This window comes from Tachysurus vachellii, chromosome 10, assembly GCF_030014155.1.
Source record: "Tachysurus vachellii isolate PV-2020 chromosome 10, HZAU_Pvac_v1, whole genome shotgun sequence".
NCBI lineage: Eukaryota > Metazoa > Chordata > Actinopteri > Siluriformes > Bagridae > Tachysurus > Tachysurus vachellii.
The window spans coordinates 660001-672500 of NC_083469.1; the positions used below are offsets into that span (position 1 = coordinate 660001).

At 45.8% G+C, this 12500-nt stretch overlaps 1 protein-coding gene across 4 annotated transcripts in view; it reads left to right on the forward strand.

Annotated features, from left to right (window-relative positions):
• Positions 1 to 12500, forward strand: part of birc6 (baculoviral IAP repeat containing 6) — a 97034-nt gene that overhangs the window by 41451 nt on the left and 43083 nt on the right. For all 4 annotated transcript variants that reach the window (XM_060879969.1, XM_060879972.1, XM_060879970.1 and 1 more), the window contains exons 43-54: positions 502 to 612; positions 1025 to 1155; positions 1277 to 1404; positions 5471 to 6024; positions 6151 to 6326; positions 8287 to 8383; positions 8780 to 8974; positions 9295 to 9495; positions 9639 to 9918; positions 10071 to 10327; positions 11496 to 11604; positions 11717 to 11941. In XM_060879969.1, the coding sequence (XP_060735952.1) occupies positions 502 to 612; positions 1025 to 1155; positions 1277 to 1404; positions 5471 to 6024; positions 6151 to 6326; positions 8287 to 8383; positions 8780 to 8974; positions 9295 to 9495; positions 9639 to 9918; positions 10071 to 10327; positions 11496 to 11604; positions 11717 to 11941 (2464 nt within the window). The remainder of the gene's footprint in view (positions 1 to 501; positions 613 to 1024; positions 1156 to 1276; positions 1405 to 5470; positions 6025 to 6150; positions 6327 to 8286; positions 8384 to 8779; positions 8975 to 9294; positions 9496 to 9638; positions 9919 to 10070; positions 10328 to 11495; positions 11605 to 11716; positions 11942 to 12500) is intronic.

Genomic DNA, 12500 nt, shown 5'->3' on the forward strand with positions numbered 1-12500 from the left:
ACTGTGTGCTGTGTGTTACTGTGTGCTGTGTGTTACTGTGTGCTGTGTGTTACTGTGTGCTGTGTGTTACTGAGTTACTGTGTGTTACTGAGTTACTGTGTGTTACTGTGTGCTGTGTGTTACTGTGTGCTGTGTGTTACTGAGTTACTGTGTGTTGCTGTGTGCTGTGTGTTACTGTGTGCTGTGTGTTACTGAGTTACTGTGTGTTGCTGTGTGCTGTGTGTTGCTGTGTGCTGTGTGTTACTGTGTGCTGTGTGTTGCTGTGTGTTACTGTGTGCTGTGTGTTACTGTGTGCTGTGTGTTACTGTGTGCTGTGTGTTACTGAGCCAATAAACAGCTTCTTTATCATCTTTAACATGTAATAAGACACTAGTATGATGGCAAAAGAAGAATTCTCACTCTGGAGAAGTGAAGCTTGATTTAAGTGATGTGACTCACCCTTATGCACTCTGTGTGTGTGTGTGTGTGTGTGTGTGTGTATGTGTGTGTGTATCCTCACAGCCTCCATCAGTAGCTTTCTGTCTGTTCTGGCCTGGTATCCCAACACGTCTCTGCGTACGTGGTGTTTGGTGTTGCACAGTCTGACTCTCATGACCAACATGCCAGCCACTGGTGAGTTTATTTACTAATAGTTATTTAGTTTGTTTTAATGGCTGTGTGCACCTTAACATGAGGGTGCCAATATTTAAGTGCAAATATTTGAGTGAAAATACTGAGGTACAAATAAGTGACAGCTACTGAGTGCTCACCGAAGTGTCCAAACAGGAAGGTTCTTAATTACAAGTTCATGTTAAGCTTCAGTGACACAAACATCCATGTTCCCTTGACTGCACGTCCAAACGTAAGGGTGCCAATACTTTAATCTCTAGTGGATCTTTATCAGACATGTGAAACTGTAAGACAGTCGTTCACTGTTATGTTGCTGAAAAGCAAACTGAATTCTTCACTCTGTATTAAGGCACCAGGTAGGATGAAGTGCTCTATCGTGTGTGTGTGTGTGTGTGTGTGTGTGTGTGTGTTACAGCCTCTAACAGTGGTATAGTTATACATGAGAGCACGGCTCAGCAGATGGTGTCGGACCCCACGCTGCTACACGTCCTGGTGCGCTTCCTGTCAGGCAGTAACCCCCACGGGACGAGTCAGCACAGCTCACAGGTACACACACACACACACACACACACACACACACACGTGTGTGCGGACCACACTGACACTTCTTCTTCTGTGTGTTATAAACATGTAATTACAGCATGTAAACCACCTTCTCTCTGCACAGGTGGGTCCGACTGCAACACAGGCCATGCAGGAGTTCCTGACCCGGTTACAGGTCCATCTGTCCTCCACCTGTCCTCAGATGTTTAGCGAGTTCCTGCTTAAACTAGTGCACATCCTCTCCACTGAGCGGTACACACTCGTCCTTATTCTTCTCAATGACAGTTCTGATACAGTTTATTTATTTTTATTCAGTTTCTGATCTAACGACTGACTTAGCGACCTACCATTTGACTTACTGAGTAACTCCCTTAGTGACCCGTGTTGACTTAGTGAGTAACTCCCTTAGTGACCCGTGTTGACTTACTGAGTAACTCCCTTAGTGACCCGTGTTGACTTACTGAGTGACTCCCTTAGTGACCCGTGTTGACTTACTGAGTAACTCTTAGTGACCCGTGTTGACTTACTGAGTAACTCCCTTAGTGACCCGTGTTGACTTACTGAGTAACTCCGAGTGACCCGTGTTGACTTACTGAGTAACTCCCTTAGTGACCCGTGTTGACTTACTGAGTGACTCCCTTAGTGACCCGTGTTGACTTACTGAGTGACTCCCTTAGTGACCCGTGTTGACTTAGTGAGTAACTCCCTTAGTGACCCGTGTTGACTTACTGAGTAACTCCCTTAGTGACCCGTGTTGACTTACTGAGTGACTCCCTTAGTGACCCGTGTTGACTTACTGAGTAACTCTTAGTGACCCGTGTTGACTTACTGAGTAACTCTCTTAGTGACCCGTGTTGACTTACTGAGTGACTCCCTTAGTGACCCGTGTTGACTTACTGAGTAACTCTTAGTGACCCGTGTTGACTTACTGAGTAACTCCCTTAGTGACCCGTGTTGACTTACTGAGTAACTCCGAGTGACCCGTGTTGACTTACTGAGTAACTCCCTTAGTGACCCGTGTTGACTTACTGAGTAACTCCCTTAGTGACCCGTGTTGACTTACTGAGTAACTCCGAGTGACCCGTGTTGACTTACTGAGTAACTCTCTGAGTGACCCGTGTTGACTTACTGAGTAACTCCCTTAGTGACCCGTGTTGACTTACTGAGTGACTCCCTTAGTGACCCGTGTTGACTTACTGAGTAACTCCCTTAGTGACCCGTGTTGACTTACTGAGTGACTCCCTTAGTGACCCGTGTTGACTTACTGAGTAACTCCGAGTGACCCGTGTTGACTTACTGAGTAACTCCCTTAGTGACCCGTGTTGACTTACTGAGTAACTCCCTTAGTGACCCGTGTTGACTTACTGAGTGACTCCCTTAGTGACCCGTGTTGACTTACTGAGTAACTCTTAGTGACCCGTGTTGACTTACTGAGTGACTCCCTTAGTGACCCGTGTTGACTTACTGAGTGACTCTCTTAGTGACCCGTGTTGACTTACTGAGTGACTCCCTTAGTGACCCGTGTTGACTTACTGAGTGACTCCCTTAGTGACCCGTGTTGACTTACTGAGTAACTCTGAGTGACCCGTGTTGACTTACTGAGTGACTCTCTGAGTGACCCGTGTTGACTTACTGAGTGACTCCCTTAGTGACCCGTGTTGACTTACTGAGTGACACTCTGAGTGACCCGTGTTGACTTACTGAGTGACTCCCTTAGTGACCCGTGTTGACTTACTGAGTGACTCTCTGAGTGACCCGTGTTGACTTATTGAGTAACTCCGAGTGACCCGTGTTGACTTACTGAGTGACTCTCTGAGTGACCCGTGTTGACTTACTGAGTGACTCCCTTAGTGACCCGTGTTGACTTACTGAGTGACTCCCTTAGTGACCCGTGTTGACTTACTGAGTAACTCCCTTAGTGACCCGTGTTGACTTACTGAGTAACTCTTAGTGACCCGTGTTGACTTACTGAGTGACTCCCTTAGTGACCCGTGTTGACTTACTGAGTAACTCTCTTAGTGACCCGTGTTGACTTACTGAGTGACTCCCTTAGTGACCCGTGTTGACTTACTGAGTAACTCTTAGTGACCCGTGTTGACTTACTGAGTGACTCCCTTAGTGACCCGTGTTGACTTACTGAGTGACTCTCTTAGTGACCCGTGTTGACTTACTGAGTAACTCTTAGTGACCCGTGTTGACTTACTGAGTAACTCTCTTAGTGACCCGTGTTGACTTACTGAGTGACTCCCTTAGTGACCCGTGTTGACTTACTGAGTGACTCCCTTAGTGACCCGTGTTGACTTACTGAGTGACTCTCTGAGTGACCCGTGTTGACTTACTGAGTAACTCTTAGTGACCCGTGTTGACTTACTGAGTGACTCCCTTAGTGACCCGTGTTGACTTACTGAGTGACTCCCTTAGTGACCCGTGTTGACTTACTGAGTGACTCTCTGAGTGACCCGTGTTGACTTACTGAGTAACTCTTAGTGACCCGTGTTGACTTACTGAGTGACTCCCTTAGTGACCCGTGTTGACTTACTGAGTGACTCCCTTAGTGACCCGTGTTGACTTACTGAGTAACTCTGAGTGACCCGTGTTGACTTACTGAGTAACTCTGAGTGACCCGTGTTGACTTACTGAGTAACTCCCTTAGTGACCCGTGTTGACTTACTGAGTGACTCTCTGAGTGACCCGTGTTGACTTACTGAGTGACTCTCTTAGTGACCCGTGTTGACTTACTGAGTGACTCTCTTAGTGACCCGTGTTGACTTACTGAGTAACTCTTAGTGACCCGTGTTGACTTACTGAGTGACTCTCTTAGTGACCCGTGTTGACTTACTGAGTAACTCCCTGAGTGACCCGTGTTGACTTACTGAGTAACTCTTAGTGACCCGTGTTGACTTACTGAGTGACTCTCTTAGTGACCCGTGTTGACTTACTGAGTAACTCCCTGAGTGACCCGTGTTGACTTACTGAGTAACTCTTAGTGACCCGTGTTGACTTACTGAGTAACTCCCTTAGTGACCCGTGTTGACTTACTGAGTGACTCCCTTAGTGACCCGTGTTGACTTACTGAGTAACTCTGAGTGACCCGTGTTGACTTACTGAGTAACTCTGAGTGACCCGTGTTGACTTACTGAGTAACTCCCTTAGTGACCCGTGTTGACTTACTGAGTGACTCCCTTAGTGACCCGTGTTGACTTACTGAGTAACTCCCTTAGTGACCCGTGTTGACTTACTGAGTAACTCTTAGTGACCCGTGTTGACTTACTGAGTAACTCTGAGTGACCCGTGTTGACTTACTGAGTGACTCTTAGTGACCCGTGTTGACTTACTGAGTAACTCTTAGTGACCCGTGTTGACTTACTGAGTGACTCTCTGAGTGACCCGTGTTGACTTACTGAGTGACTCTCTTAGTGACCCGTGTTGACTTACTGAGTGACTCTCTTAGTGACCCGTGTTGACTTACTGAGTGACTCCCTTAGTGACCCGTGTTGACTTACTGAGTAACTCCCTTAGTGACCCGTGTTGACTTACTGAGTAACTCTTAGTGACCCGTGTTGACTTACTGAGTAACTCTGAGTGACCCGTGTTGACTTACTGAGTGACTCTTAGTGACCCGTGTTGACTTACTGAGTAACTCTTAGTGACCCGTGTTGACTTACTGAGTAACTCCCTTAGTGACCCGTGTTGACTTACTGAGTGACTCTCTGAGTGACCCGTGTTGACTTACTGAGTGACTCTCTTAGTGACCCGTGTTGACTTACTGAGTAACTCTTAGTGACCCGTGTTGACTTACTGAGTAACTCCCTTAGTGACCCGTGTTGACTTACTGAGTAACTCTGAGTGACCCGTGTTGACTTACTGAGTAACTCCCTTAGTGACCCGTGTTGACTTACTGAGTAACTCCCTTAGTGACCCGTGTTGACTTACTGAGTAACTCCCTTAGTGACCCGTGTTGACTTACTGAGTAACTCCCTTAGTGACCCGTGTTGACTCACTGAGTAACTCCGAGTGACCCGTGTTGACTTACTGAGTAACTCCCTTAGTGGCCCGTGTTGACTTACTGAGTAACTCCCTTAGTGACCCGTGTTGACTTACTGAGTAACTCTGAGTGACCGATGAGGTTCTTACTGACTTACCAAATGAATTATTGACTTCCTGCTTGACTCACTGACTGATGTGGTGTTTTACTAACTGATTTATTGACTAACTTCCTTATTGACTGTTGGACTTCATTTCTAACCTGCTTTATTTACATCTTACTGACGTTCTTACTGAATTACTTACTGACTGTCCCTTGTGTCCCTTCTGTCAGGGGTCCATTCCATTCAGGACAGGGCCCTCTGGATGCTCAGGTGAAGCTCCTGGAGTTCACACTGGAGCAGAACTTCGAGGTCGTGTCCGTCACCACCATCACAGCTGTGATCGAGTCCATCACCTTCCTGGTCCATCACTACATCACCTGCTCTGAGAAGGTGGTGTCCCGGAGCGGTTCGGACGGCTCCGTGTGCGCCCGCGCCTGCTTCGGTGGCCTTTTTGCTAACATTATCCGTCCAGGAGACGCCAAGGCGGTGTGCGGAGAGACCACCCGCGATCAGCTGATGTTCGACCTGCTCAAACTCGTCAACGCTCTCGTCACCCTGCCGCTGTCCGGAGACAGAGAGTACAGCGGGCGCATGCCCTCCAACAGCGTCTCGGACGAGGAGAAAGTCTGCAGCAGTGGTAAAGAGGGAGGAGCCTCGGGACACCTCCCTATTCAGGGCCCTTCAATGGGCGTGGCAGACCTGGTGCTGGCCAATCAACAGATCATGAGCCAGATTCTTTCAGCACTGGGGCAGTGCAACAGCAGTGCCATGGCCATGATTATCGGTCTGTACACTGTGTTCTACTCCACACTCACTACATAGGACATATGGGCGTGTCCCAAACCACATGTTATTAACTGTATGCTCTGTTCAGCTGATATTTAACATTATTATATTACTGTGTGTTCAGGTGCTAGTGGACTCCACCTGACCAAGCATGAGAACTTCCACGGCGGTTTGGATGCCATCTCCGTAGGTGACGGTCTGTTCACCATCCTCACTACGCTGAGTAAGAGAGCTACATCAGTTCAGGTGATGCTGCAGCCCATCCTCACCTACATGGCCTGTGGTTACATGGGCAGACAGGTGAGCTCTCTGACACTGATTACACCTGATTACACACTGTAATGTCCCTGTGTGTTCTGTCTAATACTGACATCTGTTTGTGTCCCATAATAATGACACTGGGACTGGCTGTGTCCCAAACAACATATATGAGTCAGGAGGAAGTGTGTTTAACTGTGTGTGTGTAACAGTGTGTGTGTGTAACAGTGTGTGTGTGTAACAGTGTGTGTGTGTAACAGTGTGTGTGTGTAACAGTGTGTGTGTGTGTGTAACAGTGTGTGTGTGTGTGTAACAGTGTGTGTGTGTGTGTAACAGTGTGTGTGTGTGTGTAACAGTGTGTGTGTGTAACAGTGTGTGTGTGTGTGTAACAGTGTGTGTGTGTGTAACAGTGTGTGTGTGTGTAACAGTGTGTGTGTGTGTAACAGTGTGTGTGTGTGTGTGTAACAGTGTGTGTGTGTAACAGTGTGTGTGTGTAACAGTGTGTGTGTGTGTGTGTGTGTGTAACAGTGTGTGTGTGTGTGTGTGTAACAGTGTGTGTGTGTGTGTAACAGTGTGTGTGTGTGTAACAGTGTGTGTGTGTGTAACAGTGTGTGTGTGTAACAGTGTGTGTGTGTGTGTAACAGTGTGTGTGTGTGTAACAGTGTGTGTGTGTGTAACAGTGTGTGTGTGTGTGTAACAGTGTGTGTGTGTGTGTAACAGTGTGTGTGTGTGTAACTGTGTGTGTGTGTGTAACAGTGTGTGTGTGTGTAACAGTGTGTGTGTGTGTAACAGTGTGTGTGTGTGTGTAACAGTGTGTGTGTGTAACAGTGTGTGTGTGTGTGTAACAGTGTGTGTGTGTGTGTAACAGTGTGTGTGTGTGTAACAGTGTGTGTGTGTGTGTAACAGTGTGTGTGTGTAACAGTGTGTGTGTGTAACAGTGTGTGTGTGTAACAGTGTGTGTGTGTGTAACAGTGTGTGTGTGTAACAGTGTGTGTGTGTGTGTAACAGTGTGTGTGTGTGTGTAACAGTGTGTGTGTGTGTGTAACAGTGTGTGTGTGTGTGTGTAACAGTGTGTGTGTGTAACAGTGTGTGTGTGTAACAGTGTGTGTGTGTGTGTAACAGTGTGTGTGTGTGTGTGTAACAGTGTGTGTGTGTAACAGTGTGTGTGTGTAACAGTGTGTGTGTGTAACAGTGTGTGTGTGTGTAACTGTGTGTGTGTGTGTGTGTGTGTGTGTAACAGTGTGTGTGTGTTTAGCGGTGTGTGTGTGTTTAACGGTGTGTGTGTGTGTTTAGCAGTGTGTGTGTGTGTTTAGCAGTGTGTGTGTGTGTGTGTGTGTTTAACAGTGTGTGTGTGCTTAACTGTGTGTGTGTGTGTGTTTAACTGTGTGTGTGTGTGTTTAACAGTGTGTGTGTGTGTGTTTAACAGTGTGTGTATGTGTTTAACAGTGTGTGTATGTGTTTAACAGTGTGTGTGTGTTTAGCGGTGTGTGTGTTTAACAGTGTGTGTGTGTTTAGCGGTGTGTGTATGTGTTTAACAGTGTGTGTATGTGTTTAACAGTGTGTGTGTTTAGCGGTGTGTGTGTTTAACAGTGTGTGTGTGTTTAGCAGTGTGTGTGTGTGTTTAGCAGTGTGTGTGTGTGTGTTTAGCAGTGTGTGTGTGTGTGTGTTTAACAGTGTGTGTGTGCTTAACTGTGTGTGTGTGTGTTTAACTGTGTGTGTGTGTTTAACAGTGTGTGTGTGTGTGTGTGTTTAACAGTGTGTGTGTGTGTTTAACAGTGTGTGTATGTGTTTAACAGTGTGTGTATGTGTTTAACAGTGTGTGTGTGTTTAGCGGTGTGTGTGTTTAGCGGTGTGTGTGTTTAGCGGTGTGTGTGTGTGTTTAGCGGTGTGTGTATGTGTTTAACAGTGTGTGTATGTGTTTAACAGTGTGTGTATGTGTTTAACAGTGTGTGTATGTGTTTAACAGTGTGTGTGTTTAACAGTGTGTGTGTTTGATGTGCAGGGATCTCTCTCCACCTGTCAGCTCTCTGAACCTCTGCTGTGGTTCATCCTGAGAGTTCTGGATACCAGTGAGGCACTTAAAGCCTTCCATGACATGGGTATGGGCACACACACACACACACACCCCGCACACACACGCACTCACACGCACTCACACACATACATACACACACACACACACGCGCACACACACACCCCGCACACACACGCACTCACACACATACATACACACACACACACACGCACACACACCCCGCACACACAAGCACACACACGCACTCACACACATACATACATACACACCACACACACAGACAGACACACACACACTCCTACACAGACACACACACACCCACACACACATCCACAGACACACACGCAGATACACACACAGACACACACACCCCTACACAGACACACACACACTCGTTTCTAAATAAACACAACTGGCTTGAAATTAAAACGTTGTTGTGTGTGTGTGTGTGTGTGTGTAGGTGGAGTACAGCTGATCTGTAACAACATGGTGACGAGTACACGTGCCATTGTGAACACAGCACGCAGCATGGTCTCCACCATCATGAAGTTTTTAGACTCAGGTCCAGGGAAAGCAGCAGACGGCAGCCTGAAGGCTCGAGTCCTGGCCTCTGAGCCTGAGAACGCAGAGGGACTGCACAACTTTGCTCCTCTCGGTAACCAGCTTTATTCATCTCACACTAAAAAGGCCATCATGTAAACACTGGAAGGAATTTTATAGTTTGTGTCCTTCTTTTAAAATACAGTAAGGAAAATGAATGGATTTACTTTATTTACTTAAAAATGAACTTCAGAATTTACTTAAGAACAAGTTTTTTGTTTGTTTAAATAATTAATCAATTAAGGATTTAATAAGTTGATGTATTTTCCTCTGATCTACAAAAAAAACATTTATTTATATTGTTTATATACATGTTTGTTTTGAGATGCTTTTTGGGATGCTGAATATTTACCGTGTCTATTTGTCCCTTATCAGGCACCATAACTTCAAGCAGTCCTACAGCTCAGCCTGCTGAGGTTCTGCTCCAGGCCACGCCCCCTCACCGTCGTGCTCGATCCGCTGCCTGGTCCTACATCTTCCTCCCTGAGGAAGCGTGGTGTGACCTCACCATCCACCTCCCTGCTGCTGTACTGCTCAAAGAGCTCCACATCCAACCGCACCTCGCCTCGCTCGCCAGTAAGACACACACTCACACACACACACTCACACACACACACCACTTTGAAGTTTATTATTTATCTCTAACAGCACCAAGTGTCCCAAAGCATTTTATTCCTGTTTACACATCAGTAATTTATCTGTGTCCTGTCTGTGTCCAGCGTGTCCATCCTCTGTGTCAGTGGAGATCAGTGCGGATGGCGTGAACATGCTCCCTCTGTCCACACCCGTCATTACGAGCGGCCTCACCTACATTAAAATCCAGCTGGTGCGTGCGGAGGTGGCGTCGGCCGTGTGCGTGCGTCTGCACCGCCCTCGTGACGCCAGCACGCTCGGTCTGTCTCAGATCAAACTGCTCGGCCTCACCGCGTTCGGCAGCACATCCTCGGCCACGGTGAACAACCCCTTCCTGCCTTCTGAGGACCAGGTCTCCAAAACCAGGTACACGTCTGTCTCCTGTATCACCGATCACTAGCATCACCAGTCCATCTGCTACGACTCTGCTTTCTCCAGACCTCCATGTGTTTATTATTTAAAATTCGACGTACGGTACCAACGTTGTGTGTAATTACACTGTTGTTTTGTTGGCTCAGTATCGGGTGGCTTCGACTGCTGCACCACTGCGTGACTCACGTCTCTGATCTGGAGGCGATGATGGCGAGTGCGGCTGCACAGACGGCTAATCTACTGCAGACGTGTGCTGCGCTGCTCATGTCTCCATACTGCGGAATGCACTCGCCCAACATCGAGGCTGTGCTGGTGAAAATTGGCCTCCAGTCCACACGCATCGGCCTTAAACTCATCCACATCCTGCTGCGTAACTGTGCTGCCTCCGGCACCGACCTCGCCAGTAAGAGACTCCTGTATTCACTGCTCACTTCAGTTCTTATTCTGTTTTTCTGTTATTGTCAAATATTATTTCAATTTATTCAGAACTTAAATGATTCATTATTTACTTATTAATAAACTGATACATGATGAATTAAAAAAAATATATTTTGACAAAAAAATAAAGCAGCATTCTTTCATGGAATGGCCACTAGAGGGAGTCACATGTCTGATATCAATACAGCAGGTTTCTGTGCTAGTAAAATATGTAAAAATATATACAACACTGCAACAACAGTGTTAATGTGTCACCTGTTACTGAACATTCTGAGCTGATGTACAGAAATGAAACCTTTATTACCTTTGTGTCTTCTGGTTGTTTTTGATCCTATGTTGTCCTTTGATAAACAGATTAGCACTGTTGTGAAAAGCAGCTTTTTTCAGTTAAGATCAATTGCTAAAATCAAGAAAAGTCTTTCTATGAAGGACCTTCAAACTATAATTCATGCATTTATAACTTTGAGATTGGATTACTGCATCTCTCTTTATTTTGGCTTGCCTAAATCATCTCTCGACCGTTTACAACTGGTACAAAACGTGGCAGCGAGATTACTGACTGGCACCAGGATACGTGAGCACATTACCCCAGTACTCACCTCATTACACTGGCTCCAGGTTAAGTTCTGTATTGACTTTAAGATTTTACTTTGTTTTTAAAGCTTTACATGGTTGTGCTCCCCAGTATATTTGTGACCTCCTCACTCCGTACCCCTAGATCTCTTCGGTCTGCTAATCAATTCCTTCTCTCGGTTCCTCGTGCACATTTTAAAACTAAGGGCGATCGGACGTTTGCTACGGCAGCTCCAAAGTTGTGGAACAATCTCCCTCTTCATTTAAGATCTGCTACCACTGTCTCATTGTTTAAATCTGCTTTAAATACTCACTTTTATTCTGTAGGTTTTAACTCTGTTTGAAAGTGTAAAATTTTGTTTTCTTTTGGTTTGTTTTGGATTGTTTTTACTTTTACACTGTTCTTGTTTGTTTTTACTTGATTTACAGCACTTTGGATGCAACGGCTGTTGTTTTTAAATGTGCTTTATAAATTAATAAACTAACCAAACTAAACCTTTATTAACGTAATAATTGTGTGTGTGTGTGTGTGTGTGTGTGTGTGTGTGTGTGTGTGTTAGATCTGAACAGTCCTTTGTTGTTCGGGAGGTTGAACGGTCTTTCCTCAGACTCCACTATAGACATCCTGTACCAGCTTGGTACCACTCAGGACACAGGCACCAAGGACAGGTGAGATACAGACATGCAGACCTGTGTGAGACTACAGTGAACAGTAAGGGTTAGAAGTGCTTATGTGTGTGTCTGTTTGTGTGTGTGTGTGTCTGTGTGTGTGTGTGTGTAGGATCCAGGCTCTGTTGCAGTGGGTGTATGACTCGTCTCGTGTAGCGGAGTTGAAACAGAACTCTCCGTCAGGACTCATGGGTCCAGCAGCATCCCAATCTCGCGAGTACGGCCTGCTCATGCCCTCACCCTCACACCTGCACTGTGTGGCCGCCATCCTATGGCACAGTTATGAGCTTCCTGTGGATTATGACCTGCCAGCACTGCTTAGTCGTGAACTGTTTGAGTGAGTACACGCACACACACACACACACACACACACACACACACACACACACATACACACATACACACACACACACATACACACATACACACACACACACACACACACATATACACACATACATACATACATACATACACACACACACACACGTGTATATACACATACATACATACACACACATACACACATATACACACACACATACATACATACACACACACATATACACACATACATACATACATACACACACACACACACACATACACACATACATACATACATACACACACACACACATATACACACATACATACATACATACACACACACATAGATACATACACACATACATACATACATACACACACACACACACACACACACACACACACACATATACACACATACATACATACACATAGACACACATACATACATACATACACACACATATACACACACACATACATACATACACACACACATATACACACATACATACATACATACATACACACACATACATACATACATACACACATATACACATACA